Genomic DNA, 26,919 nt, shown 5'->3' with positions numbered 1-26,919 from the left:
TATGGCGTTCTACAGGTTAAACGCCTTGGCCAATTTTGGTAATTTTTACGTCAATCGATATGTCTTAACCTTGGGAGTGTCACTAAATACATGACAGTAATCAAAAAAACCATTTGAAAAACCAGTTGCCATTTTGTCAGTTTGGGATCGGCGCAAGCTGGGTGTCGCACGATACCTGCGTGCGACAAATGCAGGTAGTTTTCACTTCCTAAATTTTTTAACAGACTTCAAAAAGGAGGCGGTTATCAGTTCATACCGTATGTATTTTTTTGTTTGTCCACTCATAGCGTCTCACCTAGTGAACCGATTTTGATGATTCTTTTTTGATGGATAGGGGATGGCTCAACTTAGGTCCCATTACTTTGTTTGACCATATTTGTTCTTTAGAAAAAAAGTTATGGGCAAAAAACAGTAAACTTTATGCAATTTCCCTATTAAATTGTAGCGAACTTCGCACTTTTCATCCGTGGATAACGGTGGCTCAGTGGTAGAATTCTCGCCTCCCACACGAGCAACCTGGGTTCAAATCCCGACTAGGACAAAGTGAATTTTACTAAAATTTCGTTTCTACTGTTTCCCGTATTTTCTCGAATGTTCTATTAATTTCCGTATCTTTCCAAGTCGCTTGAGTATTATCGCTTCATTTGGCTTTCACATTGGCTTCGCTATCTTCATCTACGCGACAACATGAAACTCATTGTTATAAAAGTTTGGTGCCATATAAGAGTAACATTAATAGTAATTGTAAGGATAATTTTGAATAAAGGCTTTTCTAAAGCAAAACAGTGATATAGGGCCGAACTTCTTACTAGGTAACTTCTTACTTTTACTGAAATATCTACATTTACACTAAAAAGAATGAAATAAAAAAAATTTTGAAAAAAATAGAACCGACTTCAAAATTGCTCTAAAAAGTGAAAAATAATTTTATTCTTTAAACGCCATCGATAATACTTTTAAACATCATTTTTGAAGTTGGCGCAAAAACAAAAAGTAAAATCCATTGTAACCATGCTTCGTTCATATTTTTATCAAAAAATCATCCAAAGTTAGGAACGAAACATTTATATCGTTACTCAAATATGCTGTCATCAATGCGTAATGCATTTGGTAGTGAAGAAACTGGACCTGGTTAAATTTATACTTGTAGTTGAGTTATGGCTGTGAATGATTTTATCGATCGTTTTTGCGCCAACTTCAAAAATTATGTTTCAAAGTATTATCGATGGTGTTTAAAGAATAAAATTATTTTTCACTTTTTAGAGCAATTTTGAAGTCGGTTCTATTTTTTTTCCAAATTTTTTTATTGTTTACTAAGTCTACTAATTGGGGTCTCAGTGGCCGAGTGGTCTAAGCGATTGCTTGTCCTACTTGAGGCGGCGAGTCAAGACACCTTTGCTCCGGATGTACTTCCCCTCTTTCTGATGTAATTCTTTCATGTGTTCTTTAAGTGTAATCTGTACTGTAATAAAAAATATATTATGCGTAACATAGGCAAGACACTCAGATTGTAGTCTTCATCAAATACACCCGTGCAATAAGCACTAAAGGAAAGAAAATCTACTAATTCGAATTTCATCTCCAACATGTTGTATTTGTTTTTGCCTTGATTCAAGGAACTGAGTTTCGCGATATGTACTTTCTTGTTTTGAGAGAAAGATTTGACTGACTCCGATTTCGCGTCATGAGTTATACAGGCTGTTTATATAGCTGTGCTGTGGGTGACTTAAGTTAGCGCATTTTTGCCGAAGGTCAAGCACATGTGCTTTAAGCAGAGTTAGATTCCTAGAGGGACTAATTATCAGTAGTTTAGATCACCGCAAGTTACTTAATAAACCTCACGATACAAACTCTCTAAATGAAATGACAAGATTGCGAAGTGTACCGTCTTATAATCATAACTAAATCAATGAAAATTAACTAAAAAGTGTCAAAAAATTATTAAAAACAAAAAAACCAGACTGCGTAAAAACCAAAAAACTAAACAGAAAAATGTTTAAGCCCAGTAGTTTAGAATGTTATGAAGTACTACTGAATAACTACACAATTGAAAGAGTTTAATAATCGATACACACATAAGACAAATCATAAATTTAAAAGCCGAATAGAAGGATCAAAAGGCGGGGCCCATTCAAGGAACCCCGTAAAATTTGAATGAGCCCCGACTGTTGATCCTTCTATTCTGCGTTTGAATTTATGATTTGTCTTATCTTTGTACGGTTATAAAACTATTTCAACAGTGTAGTTATTCAGTAGTACTTCATAACATTCTAAACTACTGGGCTTATACATTTTTCTGTTTAGTTTTTTGGTTTTTACGCAGTCGGGGTTTTTTATTTTTTATTTTGAAACAATGACAATGCAGTGCTTCATCCGGACATTACACTTCCGAGATTTGTATGCAAATGAGTTTATGGTTCGTCGGTAGCTCAGTAGGCAGCGCGTCAGTCTCGCGGTTCGTATACCCGTTAAATCATTGAGAACATTTCATTTGGAAGTGAAGTGATGGTAAAATATATTTTAAAACGTTTCAATGGTAAAATGCAATTTTCAATTTTCAGCACTAAAAGAAGGTGAACCAAAGACTCAAGAAATGAAGGAATTAAAAGATATGATTCGTCGCGCAGAGCGTCGCTGGAAGAACGCCGATGTGGACGGTGACGGTAGCCTGTCCAAGGAAGAGTTTCGAGACTTCATCCACCCGGAAGAGTCCCAGAGGGCAGGGGGTGTGGCTGTGCTGGAAGCCATGGAAGACATGGATCTGGACAGAAACAAGGAAGTTTCTCTTGAAGAGTACATGAAACACCTGAATAAGGTAGGTGGGGTGAGACTCAATGGCAAAAATAACTTCAATTGAGGTTGCAGATTAAGTCAGTAGTCCTTCCTGTGCCTTTAAGGGCTGCATAACAGTACGTGTCAATCGCAATAAGTCTTGAACTGTGAGATGTTATGCTTTTGAGCAATTTTTGAGTGTCAAGTTGTTGCGATGTTCGCAAGAAAGGAATCTTAAACGTTGATTGCCTCCCTGGCCCTTATTCAGATAATCATGCAGTGTTCAGTAATTCTTTGATACAAAAAGGCATATTGCAGCAGTTGTTAAATAATTATACAACCACAATTAAGCTATAAATGAGGTAAAACTGAAATGGGAGCATAAGTAAGAGATTGAAATAGAAGACAAGTAACATTTCTAGAATGCTACAATGCATGACTTATTTTCTTGTTTGAAAAATTTTATTTTGTTAACAGAATAAGTCGCGGAAAAACATTTTTAAAAAAACTCAATTTTTATCCATATTTAAAAAAAATAATTCAGCGTTGAAATGAAACAAGCAACATTAAAAAGCAAACTTTTAGCTATTTCAAATGGCTGCTATGTAATGAATAAAAAGTAGCTTAGTAAAACTTACACTACACATACACAAGACAGCCCGGTTATCACATCCTGAGACTGCAGTTTCGTTCTTATTAAAACTCCTCAGTTTGGAATAGGGAATAACCAAACTGGAGGCAGATTTCATCTCATTGAAGCTGCGAGTGCCAACATCTGCCTCCAACTCGGTTATTCACTATTCCTGATGAGTTCTAATAAGAGCTTAACTGCAGTCTCATGATGTGATAACGGGGATGTCTGGCGTATTGCATATAATTCTGTCTTAGCCCAGGCTCAAGGCCGGTAACTTACTGCTAAATAGTGAAGCCTGTCATTGCTAGGAACAATTTACAGGGATCTTATTTATTGCGACTACATTCATTTATGTCCCTCCATGGTATAGTTTTTGTCAACGTGTTCACAGTAAACCAGGGCTAGCAATGTCTTTTATTGACCTTTTTTGACTAAAGATGAATTAACATTAGCTCGCAGTGTCTCCAGTCAATTACTATGAGAGGTTATTTTCAATACAAAATATTAATGTTGTCACCCAAAGTAAAGGAGTAGGGTTGGGATATCCAGTTTATTGCTTCATCTGACCTTGAGTCTAACACTATAGAGGGGTTTCATTGCCTCAAGAGTTTGGACGCTGTTATAGACACTCACAATTAGTGCGCAAGCACCCTTGGAAGTAACTTTTTGGGTAGAATCTCCAGCAACTTTTTCATACGCCTAGAAGGCTTTATAACCGCGACGTATTTAACGTTTACCAGCCACCGTTGACGAACTCAACCTGCTTCGGTAGATTGAGGCCGAAACTCGCAGCACTGCGATCACGAGCACAGCGCCCATTTTTCTAGGCTACCGTAGCCCATACCTTCCCAAGTTTTTTATTCATACCGAAAGAAAAGAAAAATCATCATCTGAATCTGTATTATGGGGCCGTAATAATATTTAGTCGAAGCCATGGGCGCCCATATAGGGGGACAAGTGGAGGCTCGAGCACACCCCTCCCTCAAATTAGAACTTCATTGCCTTTAGTACTTGTTCTTTGCAAAAAATGTAAAAAATTTCTTCCCCAGCCATTAATGAATAAGTTATTAAAAATGTCAAATTTTATTGACTCTAATCTGTCCTGAAATTTGTTTGCTTGAGGAAAATATCCTGCTAAACCATGGGGAAAATATCTGAGCCCCGCCCCCTTACAATTTTGAATACGGGCGCCCATGCGAAGATCTAAAAATTGGTGTTTTCGCAGATGACTTAATAATTAAATTTTCATGTTTCACAATTATGAGAAAAAAAATGATTATTGAAAAGAGGATACTTCCTTTTACACAACTTACAAGAATTTCCTCCTCATAGGTGTCTTTATGTGTTTTTCAGTGAGTCAGGACTGGATGTCCGGCTCCTAAAGGTTCAGGGGGTGCAGGGTGGGATCTCATCCCCCTGGATATCCTCTAATCCAGCGGTGTCAGTGTTTACCTGGTTGACACTGCCAGTCCGGAGGAGATAGCGTTATCCACACACACACACACACAGAGGCGCGCACGGGTTTAATGGTATAAAGTTTGAGAGGAAAAAGTAATCCTTATCAGTCGGGAGTAGAAGAGGGAAGAATGTGTATGATTCGCGTGGGCAAAGTCGATTAATGTGGGGGAAATTAATTCACAATTATGTAATTCCTTCCATAGAGAATTGTTGTACTTTCAAGTTTCTGTTTTGTTCAATTCACATCTTTTTTGCAGCATCTTCTGCATTTGCAAGTTTCAATTTCATATGGCACATTGACAAAACGATGATCAAAAATGTTCTATATACCTTTCAAAAAAAGAAAAAACTCGAATAAAATACAAGGGGAACGGTATAAAACGTTAGTAAAACTGTAGCCAGTTTAGTTATCGATGTGATGGATATCATTCCGCCAATTTTTGTTTCAGTCATGTGTTCAGAGCCAGCTTTTAAATATACATATACATACAGCTCCCTTGGACTACATCGAAATAGCTTCCTATCCCCTCTCGCAGTTCACGAACTCTAGAATATTACTTCTTTTATGTATAATTTATTTCATTACTAATTATTGTTAAATAAAGTTATTTCTTAGAACTTCCAAGACTTAACATAAAAAAGCTGTAACAAACAACGAAACTATTCTTTTTCTGACGCTAATAAGGCGCTTCAAAGTCACTGCCGCCAGCGGAATTTGCACAGTTAGACCCCTGCGTATGTCCTCAATCACACCTAACAAGTTCTCTCGCCAATTAAGGATCATCGTGATTGAACAAATTTGACAACCCTGGAGTGGAATGATTTGAATGTACCAACAATTAATCAATTATTTTATTACTTGTTTAGAAATTCCGAGACTTAGCATGAAAGTGCTTTATAATAAAAACAAAAGCTATTCCTCTGACGCCGAAGCGCTTCAAAGACGCTGTCGCCAACGGATTTTGCACAATCAGGCCTCCTAGAATCATCCCGGCGTACGTCCTCAATCACATTCCAAGTTTTCTCGCCTGTTAAGAATATTCGTGACTAAACAAATTAGATTTGCCAACAGTGGAGTTGAATGATTTGAATTTATCAATGCAATAGAAATAACAATAACAAGTTGTAAATTATTTCGTGGAGGTAATCGAACTGTTTTTATGCTTCAGGTGTCTGGAGAGGAGAAGGAGGATCCTAACTGGGCTTCTGCACAACAAGGTCACTTCACAGACTTCCTGGATCGTGACAAAGATGGCAGTCTGAACGAAGCAGAGATGAGGGAATGGGTGGTGCCCACCTACGATAGGAGCGAGGCCGAAGCCTGGAGGTTGATCTCCATCGCTGACCACGACCAAGATGCCAGGCTAAGCAGGAAGGACATCGAAGAGCACCACGAATATTTTCTCACGCTTCTACCGCCAGAGTACTGGGTGCAAGAATATCCATCTGACAACTCTCAGCATGACGAATTCTAAATATCTGCTGCAAGTTAGAAACCTTCCGAGCCGAACTTAACCCGAAGATCTTTCGCCTTCCAAGATTTCGTTCCATGCGCACAATATGCCTGAAACATTAACAAGTCTTCCAGTTAATCAAAACAGAAAAAATTATAATAGACTACATAGGGCATTTAGATTTGGCCTTTAATTTATTGATTAGGGCATTGATGGAAGTAAAAATAGTAACTGATCTTTTCAATAATTTAATAAAGCCCTAGCGGGTGATGAAATATCAGTTATTCATGGCAGAATTATGTGCTGCATAACTGTTAGATTTGTGATTTTTTGCAATTCGCAAGTTTTAAACTTTTTTAAGTTTCTTGTAAATAGTAAATGCTTTTTGAGCAATATGTTTCTGTGTGGGATCTTGTTCCTATTGTGGTTGCCGACATTCCAACAGTAAACTTTCTACACGTGGTCATCTGATGTACATAGCTTTTTCTAAGATCAGAGTATACAACTTTTTACAATTATTTTCTACTTAATCTTTTGGTGATATGCACAATTGTTATTGGAATGTATTTTTGTTCAATAAAGTGATTTTACATGTAAATATATTCTTTGCAAGATTAAAGGGATTGGAAATCCATATACAAACAACGGTATAAAAGCGAGTATGTAATTTCACTTTTTAATGTTAATAATAGGCAATTCTGCTTTGCTGTTGTGGAAATGTTTGATTCTAGTGTAAGAGAGTACTCTTTTTATTCTTTTCGTCGGTTATCTATATTGAACGACATGCCTTTCAAAAATTTCCTTCAGCTCTGTAACTTAAAACTTTCAATTTTGTCAGTGAGGGTTATAAAACTCAGAATTTTCTAAAATTTAGTAAATGGCAATCAACGTTTTGACTCGCAAAATTAGCAGATTACTGCAGACATGTGTTTCGGGATTACAGGGAACCCTTTTTTAATGCAAAATAGTGAGCTTTTGGGTGTAAAGACATCCATCAGATGTCTTTGCATACAAAAAATGCAATGGATGGTGGACTGGAATGTAATGGATGGTGGAAGATTCAAAAGATTTGGATGTAAAGACTTCAACCGGGGGGGGAAGTCTTTAGGTACATCCAAGAGCTCATTATTTTGCACTGAAAAAAAATAGGTTCCCTATAACATCGAAATAAGTCTGCAGTAAACTGCTAATTTTGTGCGTCAAAACGTTGTCGACTGCCTTTTACATCTGCACACCAAGGTATTTATTTCTCATCTACTATATAGTGTGTTAAGTACTATGCGCTACAAATAGAGTAATTTTGGAAAATATCCGTATGCTTATTTTTTGTAAAAATATTTCAGATCAAATAATGTTTGGCTTTATTGCCTTTTTAATAGCATTTTATAAGCTAAGTATTTAATACTAGCTTACTACCCGGTGTTGCCCGGGTGCTTTTCAATCAAACATCTTTTTAATAATCAAAAGAATTAATTATACTGAAATGAGCGCAAAAAAACTCATTCACACCACTCTCTAGGCTCAAAATACTTTAAATAGCACAGAAAATCTAGCATTTGCCAAAAAGTAGCAGCATCAACTTAAAGCGAAAAAGTTTTTAAAAAATGAGGTATGTTGTCTGGGCTCTTTAGTGTCCACTGGTACGTTGTCTGAGGTTGAATCAGACGAACGGTATTGCGCATTCATGAGAAGGCACTTCGGAACGCCTTCCCGAAAGCAGAGCTAATTTTAGCGTGGGGGTGATCACTACTGCTTGAAATTGAGACAACCCTAACTTTGGCGGGCATTTAAATTTGCGAAAATGTCTTTGTGTTCTTTCCTTTAGTTTCTAGCTTTGCTTAATTGTTGTCTCCGGGGCATCTTTACTTTTTAAACTGAAAATTTCAGAACTATAAATATTGTATATACAAAAAAAGTAAGGTATTTTGTTTTCCGAATAAACATATCTATTAAGGATAGTTATAGTCCACTCCTATTCGTTAAAGCGTGATGTTATATAGCCTTCCTCAATGAATGGGGGCAATTCCATGAAACTAGAGACATCACATTTAAAAAAAACTTCATTGTATCAGTATTTTTTTTTTCTTTCATATGAGGAGAAAGACTATTTTTATAAAACTATGCAAAAAAGTTAAACACATTTTTTGTACGTTTTATAGGCAATGTTGAACAACACTACTCGGTGCCAATGTGTCGTTGTATAAGCGGCTCTAAAAATTAATCCTTTTTTTCACTTAGGAAATTAATTGTTATGTCTACAATCTTATTTTTTATTGAAACTTAGTTTACACAGGAAGAAATTAGACCAACAAAGAAACTTTAAACTGTTAATTGTCTTTTAACATTTTTTTTAAAACTAGGCCTCATACTAATGTAACATCAGTCACAAAATTGTATAAAAGCTTGCCTTGCTAAAACAAACCCAAGTTAATTAAAAGTCATATTCTCTTCATTTATGAAGATATCTTTAATATTCATCACTTAAATATTTAGATATAGTTGAATTTAATTTTTATAACTTATTTAAAATATGTAACATCAGTCACATTTCTCTTTTCGGTAATAAACCTCAAACTGCTCAAATGCCGTTGATTGCTGCAGAAAGGCAAAAAAGGAAGCGAGGTAATTAAGAAATAAAGGAAAACATGAAAATTACAAAAAGTAAAACAAAGTAGAAGCAAAAAAGAGCGAACGATAAAAAATAAAATAATTTTTAAATACCTAGCATAATTACCAAAGTTATTTCAGAATGGAACTAAAAAGAGAAATTATGTGATGAAGTAGCACAAGAGTAGAACAAATATGAAGTATTGAAGTCCCAGGTTTTAATTATTAATTACCCTCTTCAAAATAATGAAACCTTGGTAAAATCTATTAGTTATTAAAAGCGCTCTTTGTTATATCTTCACAAAAGAAAACTGCAGTCGTAAAAAAAAAAAAATCCATCATGAAATTTGACAAACAGATACAACTAATTCTGAATGTAATACATTTGAAAAAAAATGCTATATCATCGATACAGAAATATTTCTAAATGTCACAGCTTCATGCAAATTTCAGAGTTATTACCATCCGACTTGCAGCCATGTTATAAAGAGTTATAAATTAAAAAAAAAGTATTACTCAAATATAAGTTGCAGCAGGTGTTTAGCAGCAATACTTTTTTTTTGCAGTAAAGGAGGGATTCGCTTCAAACAGAACATGTTCCAAAATTGTTGATTGCAACTGGAGAACGGGTTATTAAAGAATATCACTAACAATTGTATCACGAGAAGTTAGATGCATTGAAATTAAAAACTAAGAGTATTTAGTGACTGTAAAGATTCAAGCAGAAAGACATTGGAAACAGCTTGTCAATGTGAATGAAATTTATTATTCAAATGAGAAAGGAATAAAATATTTAGCGCATAGATGTAATAAATGCAAGAGATCTTTTTATTTTATGAAATACATCAAAAATATATCTTTTAAAACTTTATAAATGTACTTTTCTTGTAATTTAAATACAATTTTAAACAAAACATGTGCTAATTTTATTTTGAAGGAGAAATAATTTGTAATTGCATCAATTTATTGAAGATAATTTCAAATTGTATGTAAGTCAATTTTCTCAATGTCCCCTCCTCGTAATATCAGTCACGTTTTTTTATTCCCTTCAATTTCACACAAAAAAATTTCCTCAAGTCTGAAAACACGTGTGGGAGCACGTAAAAATAGTCACTGACGTAAAAATAGTCAAATTGTTACGTCAGTCAGTGTGGACAGACCCATGGAGCATTCAACAGAAAAAGAATATTTCAACTCGAAACCGTGATTCCCGAGATTAGCGCGTTCAAACAAACTCTACTGCTTTATATTAGTATAGATAACCTTCCTCAATGAATGAACTATTCAATACAAAAATAATTTTTCAATTCGAACCAGTAGTTCCCGAGAGTAGCGCGTTCAAACAAACTCTTTTGCTTTATATTTTTAGTATAGATAGATTATGCTTAATTATCTGAACGAAGTCAAAACTTAAAAAAAAAGAAAGAACACCCTTCGATTGAGGTTTTGCAGCAGCAAGGGGCGTTTCCGAAAAGTTGATTTTCGGACCGTAGGTCTTTTTTTCGTCATTAGCCGGCCCGGTAAGCTTTAATATGAGGGAGGAATTTCTTCAAGAAAGAAGAAAGATCTCGCATATCGACAGAAAAATAATCCACAGAAATAATATCTAAGATAAGATATTGAAGAGAAGTGTTTTTATTTTTAAAAATGTATACAATTTGCTGTCGCAGGCTGCTTGAACTTTTATAGCTTCGACGGCAGCACGTGTTTATCATTTAACCGCAAGGTTAACTATAAAATCAGTTGATCTAAGTTCGTTTTTTAAGCGTAGCTTTTCGAATGAGGCCGTGGTAGCCTGATCGGTAGAGCATTGGACTCGGGGCCGGAGGGGCTCGGGTTCGATCCCCGCTGGTCGAAGACCCACCGTCGTCATTAAAGGGGACTGGGCGACGTTAAATATGCTCGTGGTCTCAATGTCCTCCAAGTGAAACGATACCTCTGGGGGTGCTAGTACCAGGTAGCTATTAGCTCTGGGACTAGTTCTAAATTCTCATTAACTGTTCGATCCGGTGATGGTGCTGCCATCTATCGGTATATAAAATAATTGGAGGCAAGGCACTTAGTATGCAGTCCTCGACATAAATACAGTTGTAGTCAGTTGTGACTCCTGAATAGAATAGAATAGCTTTTCGAATGTAGTAAAAATGTGACTGGCTCTTTTTTTTTTTTTTTTTTCGAAAGAGAAAAAATAATAATATTTTACCCATCGAGTTATTTATAATTTTAAGGTTTCTCTTCGTATTCTAATAAATATTCATAGGTTAACTAAATGAAAAGCGTAATTTCACTTTGGTGTAGAAATTATTTTATTCGTACAAAGGGTCAAAAATTGTCATCAGAAAAATCTACATTTCAGTACACGATTTTTTTTTCTGAGCAAAAATTATTCTATTGTAGTCTGAAATCTTAAACCTGATACCTATATTTTCGCTTATATTATGCATTAGTTTTCTGATCGGGGCCCTAAGTTTCAAAAACAGAAGAGAAAAAAAAAATCCTTACAATTAAGCTACAAGTTGCATCAAGTTTTCGTAACAGCAAGGAGCATTCCAATCTCATCTATTTTATTGCCTGACTTGTGTTATTTTTTGTATTTTAAGTGTTCATGTAATGCGTGATTAGTCTGGTTTTCCAACACAGATAGTCCAGGCTGGGCCTGAACACTCATTCTTCTGGTTATCAGTCGAACGCTCTGCTGATCGAGCCATTCAGCTCTGTCAGTCACAGCGCAAATTAAACTTATAAAATTGACCAAAAACCTCAGTCCGGTGCTTTAAAACAGGTTTTTTAACGGAAAAAAAAACAGAAAAAATTTTTGGAACGTGGGTGGTTTTTTTTCCCCCGTTATTAACCTGCACAATGATCTTAAAAATGAGGGGTAAATCAAACAAATCGATCAAGAAATAAGGAAGATCTCGCGTAGGAACAAAAAACAGGCTTCAGAAATAATATATAAGGATTATTGGTTAATTTATAAGAAAAATATGACAATGATACGGATATATATTGTTTTTTTACAAATCATTTTTAGCAACGTTGAGGATTTTCTCCGAAAAGTACCCTCGAGATTTGCCTCATGACTGACCCTAACCTACACCCACTGGATCGCGATGCCAGCGTCTTCAGGTCGAGCCACCGTGGCTACGCATAGCCTGCTTTCCTAACATTCTATATTATAATTGAATTTACCCCGTTACGCGCGCTTTGTCACAAATCGGTTTACCCTCCCATAAGAAGTTATCACTTTTAAAAAATAATAATAATAATTTTCTCTTGAAATACTATTTTCAAAAGAATTTTTTCCAAAAAAACAGGATTTCAGTTTCAAATTGCAATGAAGCATTGCTTGTTCGCAAATTGTGGGGTTATGTAGTACAACTTGATTTCTGAAAACGTCCGTTCAACTAGACAGAGGAATTAAAGAATGTGGGTCATGTCGGCACCAACTGCGAGTTAGTTCTAGGATTAAAAATTTAATACTTTTCTTCCAGGGGAAACAGAGCCTATTTTTCTTACTTTTTTCAGTCGCACAACCTATTCTTGGATGGCATTATTTTGCGAAACTGAGTGCCCTAGTTTTACTAACTTCATCCCCTCACGATGGGGCCCGAAAATTGCTCCGAAGCAGGAAACGGGACGAGTAATAACATATCGGTCTGGTTCTACGAAGTGTTAGGAATGCAGACACTGTTATTACAGTCGAACTCGCTTATAGCGAACGCGAAGGGACCACGATATTTGCTTGTTATAAACGAGTGCTCGTAAAAAAAAACGGGTTCGTGAAAACAAATCATGCTTATTTTTATATTTATGTACAGTGCCAAAGAAGCTGGTTATTTGCTTTGAACTGTCTTTTTGTGTCTTTTTTGTTGCTTTCGATGAACGCGTAGCCCGAAAAACATCATCCTTTGCGTCCGTGGCTTCAAAATAGTTTGAAGTTTTTTTGCACTTTAGAAGCCATTATAGGTATGTCGAGGGCTGTTGAGCTTTTCTCAGTAATTTATAACTTTCGGCTGCATTCAAAATATTTATGGAATTTTTCCTAAAATAGGATAATTTTTTCTGTGGTGGAAATCAGCAGAAATTTCATGAAGTGCAAATATTTTGCTCCCTTTAAGCCGGGTTTGCTCGTTAAAAGCGAGTTATGTTCCCATCGACTCAGCGTTGTACCAACCAAATCTGTTTGATTTTGTCGCTAAATCCCAGTTCTCGTTAAATCAGGGCTCGCTATAAGCGAATTCGACTGTACCGCTAGTTACGTATCTTGAATGCACAGACCTCAATCGTGCTCAAAGAAAGTATTTAAAATGTATAAATTAAAATTTTATTTTTTTTAATTAATTAATTAGAACATTAATTCCCTAAAAAGCATTTTACATTGCTTCATTCTTTACTTATTTTTTAAATATGAACACTTTCAGATAGAATGGTTGAAGGCCTCACCACAAAGTGACACACCAGTTACGTTACATTATGACTAAGCTATGCCAAACTGAATGAAATGTATAAAATTGAAACATTTTTTTTTAACCATCATCCAAACATATACCTCAACGAGTAAAAAATATAAGGGGGTTTGTGAAGAGAGCCCAGAACGTGTTTGTGCTTTTTATCGCTAACTTAAGACTTGCAGTTTTATTTCTTTGTTAGAAACTCTTTAGTGAAAAACTAGCATTTTAAATAGTAAAGTTTTAAGGTTTTACTCTCTTCTATATCAAAATATAGAAGGAAGTATTGGGTTCAGGAAATTTTTCGAACTTTGACGGATTTGCACTTTTTGAGTTGTGCGAGTCCATTTTAATCATTTTTGGAAAATGTCTGTGAGTGTGTGACCTGTTTTGTGTGGCAGCTCTACAGCAAAAACTACTGAATGAAATCGAATGAGTTTTTGGTGCCAATTCCTCCAAGAGGGACAATCGAACGCTTTTAAGTTTTGCGTGCCTTGCTAGGTCTCACGAAGTAAACGGCGGAATCGAACAATATTTGGTTCACACGTTTACTCTCCAATACTGATCTTTATCATATTTCAAATTTTTACCAATCGATACAAATATGTCCTGCGGCAAAACACTTATATGTGCTCCAGTATCTAACTTAAAACTTACCTCTTTATTACAAATGCGAATGGTCTTGGTCCAAAATATCCACATTATCAACGTGGCACACTTTAGCAGATTCTACAGGAATGTCGGTACTTTTCTCTTGTATCTTGTTGATGCTTCCATCAAGCGCCGAGCTAGAAATTTTTCTTATGTTTCCATATATGCAAACTGGAGAGAAATTGTTACGGTTCCTTTAACAGTAGCAGGTCAACAGTAGTTCGGTGAGCCGAACATTCAGACCTCGTACGTTTGCGATTACACTTCTTGCACTGGAAAGTCACGCAACGGACTTGATAATTCATTATTGGAAGACCTAATAACACCTGTTGAACTTTGCTGGGGATTAAAATCGTTCTATTGAATACTTGATGATCGATGAGCAAACCATTGGGTTGTATCAACATTTTTAGCTTGAATTATTTAACCTTGTGTCTTACTCAAATCAACTGATCGACGAAGTTCTGCAGCACTTGGAAAGTCAAAGTCCCCCCCCCCCTCCCCTCTCGCAGTAATCTTTCCTGCAAACCTCTGCGATACCTAGAACTCAGGTATCGCAGGCTATAGTAGTTTTGCCACCCCAGGCGATGTTGACAAGTTCCACTGCCTAATCTAAATAATGCACTTTTTTTTCTTAAATCACTAAGCATACTCCCACGTATTGCTGCAATTTGAGCTGCAAAGAGAAAAAAAAAATAAGGAAAAAAATTTAAGTTTTTCATCTCCCACCCCTTTTTTTTTTTTTTTTTTTTTTTTTTGCCTTCTTTGAGTTTGCCATTATGAAATTTGCCGCCCTAGGCGTTGGCGCAGGTCACCTATCCTAGGAGACGGCCCTGATGGAACTTTACTATCAAGGACAACACTATCTATTTGGTCGCCAAATTCGCACGACTTCACTTATTTTCGTAAATCAGTATAAAAGGCTTTAAATTTTTCACCTTACTCTTGAACTCAATCCTCATATAAATAATACCTGATGATTGAGTAACCCGCGTGTTTCAACAATGAAACTCGCGCCACGGCATGATAATTTGATAATATGTTTTGGTAATGTTTAACATGGAGGGAAAGGCTTTATTGCGACAAGGCTGAACTCGATGTGGTAACTTAACAGTTTCTCTGGTAAGACTGTTATTTCAGGGGTATGATGAAACGAAAGAATAGCCAACAATGAACGCTACCTACTGGAGTTTAGGGTTAATCCCCTGGAGTTAGGGTTACAATTCCAACTATCAAAATATCCCCAACAGGCAATGGCTTCGTTCAAATGTAGAAGCAATTTTCACCCGTCATACCTTGACGGGTGACTTTCTAGTCTTTTAATATCTGTCGTCATTGTTTGGAAGGGTAATTTTACATGGTGTTTCTTTTTTCTCTTATTTAAGCCTGATTGTTGAATATAAGTCTCTTAACACAATTTTTACTTTCAAAGTAGACCGAGCAAAGCCGGGCAACGCAGCTAGTTGTTCAATATTAACCTTTCAACTATCATAGTCTTTTTTAATGTTGCATATACAGTCGAGTCCCAACTTACGCGAGGGATGCGTTTCAAGACTCTTCGCGTAAGTTGAAATTTCGCGTTGTAGAAATTTCAACTTACCCTGTTGTAGGGTATGTATACAAATTTTTTTGAAACATACCAAATTCTTTAAGACACTTATAAACACCCCTCAAACTGCTTTAAAGCATTCCTCAACAAAACATTAAAGTTTCTTATAATTAAAAACTGTACTTTTACTGTACCTAATTAAAACATAAAAAAGCTGCTTCATTCAACATAAAAAACTGTTAAGATGCACAAAATAAATGATCAATGGCAGGGAAAGACATAGAATAAAACTACGTGGCACGTACATCACGTGTACTTAATGTCGTGCTACCGTCGACGTACTTTTTAGTTAAGCATCTTTACAAACTTTAGATGAAACAGTGGACTAAGATGTCATTTTATTTCATAAACTTTAATATTTAGAAAAAAAAGACGCCGAGAGGTTACTTGATGCACTAATAAAGCGATGCGTGGACTAGTATGGTGAAGGGAATTTTTGCTATCAGTGACGCAATAGGGATAAAATATATTCACGAAATCAATATTTAGGATCCAATAACGAAACCGATACTTCCTTCCAAAGAAATTCGTATTGCAGAAGAGGAATTTTCGTTAGCCCTAAAATTCGTTACTCGGGGAAAAACTCGCGTTATAGCCATTTCGCGTAAGTCGAATCGCGTTGTAGCGGGAGTCGACTGTAGTTCAACTGCCTCTATCACTTTTTCATGATCTTGTTTGTCGTCTTGTGAAATCACAGGCATTGAAAACATCTGGACCTTCTTCACAAACTGCATTTAGTAGCATGGGTTCTTTTTTTCATTTCGAGACCCCGCCATATAAAGGCTAAGCTGTTTAAATTTTCGCCTATTATTTGCCATATTTCAGGCTTAGCTGAGGCCTATTGGCAATAATATTCCACTCTGTTTCCTTGAAGTGGTTCAAACTTTTGACTGCGCCATGTTACGTTTTGTTAAAAATGCTTTAAGGAATACGCAAAAATAACATTTTATTATATTTATTAAAGTTGAACTCAACTTCAGCATACATATGAATCAACTAAGAGTATATCTAAATAATAATATCTGTTATTAAGAACGATTTTTGTTCTTAAGATTTAGTGTCCCCTACTTTTCGCCGACACTATTTTTTTTCATTCCTTGTTATTAGCGTATTTTCATTAAGTTCTTTTTTCCTTTAAGTGACAGCGGGTTTTCAATATTGTTCTAATTATATGAAGCTATCTTTACTTAAATTTTCTTTTCTACGAGAAAAGGATGGGGTTTTCATTTTGTTCTAATCGCAACATATATTTTCATTTGATTATTGATAACATACAATATAAAACTTCACGAACTAAACAAAATCGTGAAGCAATCTTCGGGGGGTTGATGAGCTTAAGCGAGCAGGAAGTAGGGGCAGCAGCCTTGTTAATTGATTATTAGTGCTTGTTTGCATATTTAAACAGTTGAAAAACACTCAATGGACATAAAGATGATGTTTATTTCGTTTCTTGATCAACAAGTTTCGTTCATCGCTAAAGCAAATTAAAAGCAATAGCCCCTGGTCATTCCACATAAATCGAAATTTGGTGTTAAATTTCTAGTGATGGTAAATAGCAAAAATAAGCTTAGATGGTAGGAAAACTGCGCTTTGTTTGAGGGAAATAACACTTGAACTATAAGGAAAACGTAAAAGTCTCAGACATTTTCAAAAGATTTATTTCTTTTACTGCTCTTCGAGCTACTTCACGACAATTTGATCGAGAATTTATTACTTTCGTTTTCGCTCTTTCCTGCTTTCCATTGTTCTGGAGAGTTTATTCACATTCTAAACCTCTCTTTGTTTATGTACCTTTTTAGCTTTGCTTTCTTCTCAGCGCAATACTGTTGTTTACGGTTACACACATGCATATTTAAGTAAATATTACATATGTCAATCCATGAGAGGTCACAAACGCATGGCTGATTCATCTGTTTTGTGAGACGGCTAAGACTAATAAATAAATTTAAAAAAAACCACAAAATTCTAGATAAACGATTTTTGTTTTTTGAAAAATAACTTCGGCACTCGGGAAAATAACTTCGGGTAATAATACACTCGAATTCTTTCTCTGACGTAAATAAATAGCAATTATACACCCCAGAACTCATTTTAGATTTCATGTCTTTAAAAGAAAAAGACTTCTCTCACATGCTTTTGTGCTCCAGTTTGAAAAAAACTTGGAACAGTGGACGCCGGTTAATTGAATCAGTGGTTGTTCGAATCAGCCGCTTTAATGAATCAAATTGTCAAAAACAGAATAAAATCCAGATTTATTGAATTAGCCGTTTTATTGAATCAGCCGCTTTATGGAATCAAAACTGTTTAGAACAAACGTGATTCATATAAGCGGCGGCCACTGTACAGAACTTCATAAAGGGAAACAAAAGATGTATTCAGTGATTTTTCCAAGGGAGGGGTTCCTAAATTAAAGTACATACATCAGGGGTGCCCAACTAGGGGGGTTTATGGCACAGACTAAGCCATTGAAATTTTCAGGCGGAAGGGGCGGGGGGTCAGGTGTATTGTTTTGGGGGAGGGGTCTCACACTAGGGGACGGGAGCTTCGTGGTATTTGAGAAAGTACTCCCTTGCCTTGGCGGGGTTGGATACTGCTGCATGGGGTGCCCAACTAGGGGGGTTTATGGCGCAGACTAAGCCATTGAAATTTTCAGGCGGGAGGGGCGGGGGATCAGGTGTATTGTTTTGGGGGAGGGGTCTCACACTGGGGGACGGGAGCTTCGTGGTATTTGAGGAAGTACTCCCTTGCCTTGGCGGAGTTGGACACTGCTGCATGGGGTGCCCAACTAGGGGGGTTTATGGCGCAGACTAAGCCATCGAAATTTTCAGGCAGGAGGGGCGGGGTGGGGGAGGTCAGGTGTACTGTTTCCTTTTTTGGGGGGGGGGGGGTCTCACACTGGGGGACAGGAGCTTCGTGGTATTTGAGGGGGTACTCCCTTGCCCTGTCGGGGGGTGGACACTGCTGCATACATTTTAATAAGTGTTAACTAGTAGGGCTCAAGAACATAGGTTGTATGGTGTTGACCTTCAATTCCTTTCTGGTTGTCCCTCTGGAAGGTATGCGTACCTTGTGGATGAAGGATCATAAGCTCTTTATATCTCTGTTCTGCTTAAGATGATATAGCACTAAATTAAAACTTGATTTTAGGAAAATTAGTATGTAGACAGCTTGTCTTAGTAATTTAAGTAGAAGGGCCATTCTCATAAAATATGAAGCAGTCAAGATTCTGTCACAGATTCTTAAAAGAATAAAGTTTAAAAAACTGAAACCCGACTACGACAAAAAGCAATAAAATGTAGGAAACAAGGTCGGAGCTCTTTGGTATCATCGTTTTATTGAGTAGTACAAGTCAATTTATAATTAGGTATTCCTATTTATTTAGTTCTATTGAGAGAAATCTTCTGTCACTTCCCCATTAATAACACTATAATTTAATTTAAATGCCGTAGTCATGCGTTGCCAAGGGCACTAATGTTAAACAAAAATGTAACTGACAACGCACGACTACGGCATTTGAATTGAATTATAATGTTATTAATGAGGAAGTGACAAAGGATTTCTCTCTCCCTGCCTATCAGGTGACAATGACTCCAACATCATCAGAACCTGATCCATGGAGTGACGACCAAGTTCGAAAAGATCAACTTGAAGAACCCGACATAAAACCAATTTTGGAGTTCATGGAGAGTGACAGTCGGCGACCTAGCTGGCAGGACGTTTCCATCTTCAGTCCTGCAACAAAAAGATACTGGGCTTTATGGAACTCGCTCCATTTACGGAACGGCGTGCTACACCGAAAATGGAAATCTGATGACGGCAAAACCTCTAGGTGGCAGTTACTACTTCCCCGATCAAGGATTTCAGATGTTCTGAAAGAAATACATAGTAGTGCGACTGGAGGACATTTTGGTGTGTTGAAAACCCTCAATAAAGTTCGGGAGTGCTTCTTCTGGAGCAAGGCGAAGGATGACGTGGAGAAGTGGTGCCATTCTTGTGACGCCTGTGCTGCTCGTAAAGGACCGAAGAAAAGAAGCAGAGGGAAGCTACATCTGTACAACGTTAGAGCTCCTTTCGAACGAATTGGGATCGACATCCTGGGTCCTCTACCAAGAACTGCTGATGGGAACAAATACATTCTTGTTTCCATCGACTATTTCACCAAATGGCCCGAAGCGTATCCCATTCCAGAGCAAGAAGCTACCACCGTAGCAGAGACTCTAGTACAACATTGGATCTCGAGATATGGAACACCTTTGCAGATTCATTCCGATCAAAGGAGGAATTTCATCTCTCTGTGTTTAAGGGTCTATGTCAAATTTTCGGAATTGAGAAAACTAGGACAACACCACTACACCCACAACCGGACGGCATGGTGGAGAGATTTAACCGCACAATCCTGAATAATCTCTCGCTTATGGTATCCAGAAATCAACAGGATTGGGACAAGAAGCTACCTTTGTTCCTGCTGGCCTACCGCAGTGCTGTCCACGAGACTACCGTATATGCCCCATCTCAGATGCTCTTCGGACGAGAGCTTCGGCTACCTTGTGATCTCGTCTTCGGTCGTCCTCCGGATGCGCCTTCATCTCCTGAGGAGTACATCCAGGATCTCCAGGCCCGGTTGGAAGACGTTCATAACTTCGCACGAGAGCGAATCAACATCGCGGCGGAGACGATGAAGACCCGATACGACACAAGGTCTACTGGACATGAATTCAACGAAGGCGACAAGGTTTGGTTATGGAATCCCATCCGACGGAAAGGTCTTTCACCCAAATTGCAGTCACATTGGGATGGACCCTACAAAGTCCTTAACCGACTGAATGACGTCGTAGTAAGGATCCAAAAATCACCTAATGCAAAACGTAGGGTTTTACATTATGATCGGTTAGCCCCATACTATGACCATAGTTCATGAGTATTACGTAAACAACCATGGTTGATAACATAAAAGTTGTAGATAATTTTTTTGCTTTTAATGTTTAGTAATATTTCTTGTTATTATTGTGCTTCCTATGCATTATTGGTTATTATTTAATGTGTGTATTTGTGAACTTGTGATAGAAGTTTGGCACCCCTTTCTGGGGATTGTACTGCCCGGGACGTGCAGTCCTTAGGAAGGGGGCAATGTTGCAAACTCTGTAAATATTAGTTATTTCTGTGATTAATTTGTCGTTAGCTAAATTTGGTGTTTATTAAATTCTCTCTCATCTAAAATTATTGTAGCAACGTAACCTGTAAATAGTTTCTTGTAATGAATATACAGCCCCCGTACATTCGACTGACGTATACGATCTCCCTATTCTGGAATACATGAAATACACCGCCAGCTCAGTCAATTCCAGCCGAGGACTGCAGTTTCGTGCTTATTAGCACTCATCAGCCCGGCATAGGAGTGACTGAGCTGGAGGTGGAAAACCTCTTAAGGAAGCCAAGAGTGCCAAATAAACTGGTAGCTAATAACCGAACCATTGTTTCGGTCACTCGTCTGGTCAGTGCTAATTCTGTATTAGCTACCAGTTTGTTTGGCACTCTTGGCTTCCTTAAGAGGTTTTCACCTCCAGCTCAGTCACTCCTATGCCGGGCTGATGAGTGCTAATAAGCACGAAACTGCAGTCCTCGGCTGGAATTGACTGAGCTGGCGGTGTATATTTCATGTATTTCTGCCTTAGCCCTGGCTATAGGGCGGTAACTTACTGAATATTTTCTGGAATAGTTGAGAGATTTCTTTCGATGTGTATAAAAAGCCGTTACGCATGATAAAGAGTCAGTTTCGATTGAGAATTTGTACTGAGAGTGTATTAGCTCTGTTTATTGCGAGACATTTCGCTGTGTTGTTTTTCGTATTTGGAAGTAAATACGTGTGTAACCGTTGAGTTTACGGTGTTGTGTGATATTTGTTTAATTGCTGATGATTAATTAAGCAGTTGTTGACGATCTTCCCTGTACATAGTGTAAATAAATTTCCTGTATTCTTAATCAAGAACTGTGTCGTCCTTTCAAGAAAGTTGGAAGTCGCACCGAATCCGTTACAATATTATTTTATAATACTCTACTATATATTAACAGATGAATTTATATTACAAAAATAGACGAGTATTATAACTGGGTATTCATTTATTGACAAGCAGAGTCATAACTTTTCTCAGCCTTTCGAACTCTATCAAAGACTCTGAATCATGATGGTGCATAAACGTATTGGTGCGTCCATATCACTAATAAATACACTCTCCAATGTTCTTATTCTACTTAATGCAACGTAAACTTGACACTTTGCAAAAATACGTTTTCCAACAAACAATTACAGCCTTATCCAAAGCGCAGCCTTGCAGTTTCTGTAGAGTAACACCCGAATACAAAATAAGTGGAAGAATTTTACGTATTATTTTGCCACTGCCTCTCAAATCATAAGACTCAAGAGAGCTTGGAGTTATCCGAACGGTTCCATGAACAAGGTCATCGGGTTCAAAAAGCATTGTCATCAAACTTAACATGTACAAGCTGCAGGAAGCTCACCTGGTTCTAATTGATCACTCCTTAGAGCAGGCAAATCGATGACTCTGCCCATCGTGTCATTCACTAGACCTCGATTAAAATTCAAGTTTTGCTTTAGCGTTACTCTTTAACCAATCCCTACATAAAGCTTTTTATCAAACCTCGGTTTTGTTAGAATCGTGTTCTCTCCGAGGAATTCGCCTATCCACTATAAAAACGATTCAGAAATGTTCCTGGGAATTAATGGGCAGCTAATGCGACCAATGTCTGTCAGTAACATATCTTACAAATAACAGGTATGTTTTCCGGTAAAGTTCAATAGTCTTCCTGAAATTATCTTTGAAGCGTCCTGAAGAATTCAAAAATCTTCTCGTTTAAAGCCTCCCAGTCGTATCGCCGAAACCTTCAGACTAAACTTACACAATTACAATAAAATATCTTGGCCAACTTCCTGGTTTATCCAAAAAGGTATACCAGCAGTACCACAAACATGGCCATAGCTCAGACAGAATTACAGGTGAGTGTAAAAATTGTGACTCTTCCAAATCTTCGGAATCCAGAACCTTATTCGCTCCTCTCGGGATGTTACTCAGCAGAACCTTATTTACTCCCTTCGGGAGGTTACTCAGTGCGGACGATTCGTAATCGAATTGAAGCCGATGCTCCTAATAAATGCGCTCAGCTAATCTTTAAACTGGGAGCTAAAAATATTTTTCCCAACAGTGAAAAGTCAGCGTTAGTGCAACTTGTAACCATTCAGAAAATTTTTTGACAATCATACTAGATTTTCTCAGGAAGGGGATAAACACCAGTGAAATCCCGAAATGTTACACGGAAATAACACAGGTCTGCAACCAAAAAACTGTATGGGATTACTATGTACTTATTGTTGCTCTGTACTTAGCAATATATATTGCCACACTGACTGTTTATACACAACCGGTTTTTTATCAATTGCACGCCATTGAAGCAATAGTCTCATGTTATAATTATTAATTATTGCTTCGACTTCATCTCGCTTCAAATTCGTAAAATCTACCACCGTTCTTCTGGCGTGCTGGTCATCAAGTACTTTTGCAGCATATGTCACAGGTCTTGCAAATTCAAATATACACGTATTGGAATAGCTTTGTTGCAGCGTACAGCGGTGTGATGACGAGTTTATAATCGACAGATTAATTGACTTAATGTGTCATCTGTCGGAATCTGACAAGTAACCATGCTGTCTTTTAATTGAATTCCTGCGGGTTAATTCAAATCTGGCATATCAACCACCAGACCAGCATGTGGACATGCGGACATCCGCTAAGTCGAAACTCAATCCGCCACCAAAAATCTTAAACACTACAGCCTAAGATAGGGTCGGTGGATTGAGTTTTCAAATTAAAACACGAGTGATACAGTATCGTAAGTACTATATATATACTAAACATGTATCGTAATTTGAACTATAAGAATGGTGAATGATAATGTTACTATATAAAACTGGTAGACACTTTAGTTTATGAAAGATTGCTCTTGCTTAATAAGACTATAATAATAATCAACACCTAAATTGTTTCTAACCTTATGGTGTTTTTTCCGTTGTATGGTTAGAGTTTTTAATACATGTATTTAAAACCCGTGTTAAAAAGAGAAATGAATGAAATTGGTTAAAAACAGGATTTATAAGAAAGAATCGACTTTTCCTTTTGCTGAAGTCGGTTAAAATGAAGCTTATGTTACCCGGGTCACAATTACAAAACAAATGACACCTTATTTATCAAAATCGGATGAATAGTTTAGACGATACGGTGGAACACCCGTAAATACAAACATACATATACTGCTAAAATCATAACCCTTCTTTTTGGTTGTGCCGTAGTCGGGTAATTAAACTAGGCCGTATTGGAGCGATGAACATAAACGATAAAAACAAGGGAAATAATTCTCAAAATTGCAGATGCTGTTCCAAGTGCATTGTTTGTATTTTTTACAATTTCTTATGCTTGGAAAAAGACATACCTGTCTTAATGTTCCACTGCTGGTTGAGGTACACATGAACCCATGAGTGGATGATCTGCTGCATGATAGAGGTAGTCTAACGGAAATTAGTAATGGTTTTACATCCAAAAGCAGATTTAGCGGCATTTAAATTGTAATTAGGGGAGCTGGATTGACGGGGAGGGGAGCTGGTTTAAAGCAAAAATAAAATTGAGTCAAAAAATACGAATTTTAACTTTTTATACAGGCTTAAGGTCCCCTAACTAATATTTAGAGAAATAATCTCCATTAAAAACTATTACTGACACAAAAAACTTGACAGTTGTGCGACCAAAATGCAAGGAGACATTCCAGTTTAAAGTTTTAAGGGACCATACAGAAGCTGAGATTGGAACTTATCGCTCTTTCGGAAGAATGACAGGCCGTCAAAGAAATAAAAATAAGGTATTTATATTTTTCATTGATATTCAAAAATTAATCCAAATGTTATGCCATGATACGCAAAAACACACTACAAAACCTCGAATAATTTAAAAAATTACTCTATGCACACATGTAGTTTTTAACACTTGGAAACCACTATATTTTCCCCCAAAAGGTGTTATTGACGGCGAGTGAAAAGTGGTGTAAGTCGCAAAAGGCTGAGTTTCATACCTCGGTGAATATTTGTCCTACTAATATCAAACTTTTTGTGTTGGAATTATTTTTCAATGGAGATTATTTCCCTAAATATAAGCTAGAGGTCCTGGGGCCCGTATAAAAAGTTAAATTTTGTATTTTTTGACTCATTTTTATTTTTATTTCAAACTTTCAATATCATAACCTTGGATTTGATTTTGAACATTTTTGAAATTAGAAGTATACATCTAGGACTAACGGCTGAGAAAATAAAGGTCTTGCAGGTTAAAACGGAACACCCTGTATATATACTATACGTTTTGATACTGTCACTGTAATATATTTGTAATTTGACAAAAGAGGATGATGCTGCTTCCCCCAGAGAAGAGTTCAAAATTTGAAGTCTTTTTCTCTGGGGGAAGCGCAATCATCCTTTTTTGAGACCTGCAGTGATGTTCCCATCAACTTTTTTGAGGGTAAACTACCAGTAATCCAGTACGCACAATATGTGTATGCGATCATAAACGTAATATGAGGCAGTGAGAAGCAGAGGGATGTAAGTGGACATTTTCAAGTTTTGAGTAAAACGCGTTTAAAGAGGCAGACTTTCATTGAAATTTTTTTCTAAATCATGCTGTATAGCAGCAACTACCAGGGTTACTAGTACCATCTCTTGCTCCAAGACCGAGGAGAGGTTCACCTACCATGTATACTGGTTATCTCCAAATTTTTAATTTTGCCACTTACATCCCTTTGCCTCTCACTGCCTCATATGACGTCATAACATGAAATTTTTTGAAAATTATGTGTCTAAAAAATGTTTGAGAGTATATGGCGTATATGGAGTATACCCTATGGGAACACCACTGGTGGGGAATTTTACAAGGTTGTCTGCATGGGGGAGAGGTTCCGATGAACTCATAAACCTTGCTAAAACAGAGTCAGCCAGGCTTGGAGTTGATTACGAGAAAATGTAATCGATTACGATTATGATTATTAGCTTGAAAAATAGGAGATTACAATTATGATTACGATTATAATACTCTGCCAAAACGTAATTACGATTACAGCAACGATTAGATTACGTCAAAAATGTAATCGATTACAATTACGATGTGCCGATTACGATTTTGATTACGATTACAGACTCGTGAGAGGAAATGACATGCACACACATACTATATTATTCTAATTATTATTTTGCGGCAACAATGTCATAGTTAAAAATTATGATTTTTGATTGTGCTTTTAAATGCTACATAACTATTTTGACCATATATCCTGCACAGGTAATTAGGTGTCCTATATCCAAATGACTTGCCACATTATAATGCATTTTGTACATGATTTAAATTTTCATTATTATTTTTCATGCAACCAATACAGTTCCTAAAATTTATGTACTATATTTCTACATTCTATTCTCTACAATTTGCTATAATATTATTTAATTCAACCTATTTTTTGAAAAAAAAAAAAACCTTTGTATTTCATTTTGCAAAACATGCATAGTATTAAAATATATTCAAATAGTATAAATAAATGATAGGAAAATAAATGTTCAAAATAAATACTGCAATCAAGACAATTTTTTATTGCATTTTAATAATACCAATGCTTTAAATGTATCATGTTTCATCCTCATTCTCTGTGAGGTATAAAACTTTCAGGCAATACTGAATAACCGCTCAACAGGTGCAGATGATGCACAAATTGACAAGTACTTGGGAGCAATTTTGCTCAGTAATGGGTATACATGAATATTGGATCCCCAGTATTCTAGGGGATCAATATTATGCTCATTTGGTGCACTAGTTTCATACGCATTTATTTCGCTTTCGATTTTCTCCTGTATTAAGGAATTATTATTTTTGTAAGTGCTGGCTGGTTTTTCTAAAAATGCGAACAATTTCCCTTTTTTTGCAGGCTGTTTTGGTGACACATCTTTTGTGTCCTTATCTTCTAATTCAGTGCAAATGTTATGACAGTCTTTGTTGACATTATTTCTTCCTTGATAATTTCTTTTATTTTATTTTTTGTGCTTGAATCGTACCAGTTGCATTTGAGCCTTGGGTCTAAAAATGAAGCCACTTGAAATGCTTCCGTTTCTTCATAGTGACTCATTCTAAAAGTTAGTGCTGACAACAGCTTTTTACTGTCGTATTAAAGTATTGCAAATTTTTGGTCAGG

General features: G+C 36.7%; 1 protein-coding gene across 1 annotated transcript in view; it reads left to right on the top strand.

Annotated features, from left to right (window-relative positions):
* Positions 1–6,967, top strand: part of LOC129230047 (calumenin-like) — a 34,316-nt gene extending 27,349 nt beyond the window's left edge. Inside the window, exons 4-5 of the mRNA XM_054864436.1 lie at positions 2,562–2,815; positions 6,034–6,967. Coding sequence (XP_054720411.1) covers positions 2,562–2,815; positions 6,034–6,339 — 560 coding nt within the window. The 3' untranslated portion in view covers positions 6,340–6,967. The remainder of the gene's footprint in view (positions 1–2,561; positions 2,816–6,033) is intronic.
* Positions 6,968–26,919: the final 19,952 nt, after the last annotated feature.

This window comes from Uloborus diversus, chromosome 1 (assembly GCF_026930045.1).
Source record: "Uloborus diversus isolate 005 chromosome 1, Udiv.v.3.1, whole genome shotgun sequence".
NCBI classification, from domain to species: Eukaryota; Metazoa; Arthropoda; class Arachnida; order Araneae; family Uloboridae; genus Uloborus; species Uloborus diversus.
This window is presented reverse-complemented; position numbering and strand designations above follow the sequence as displayed.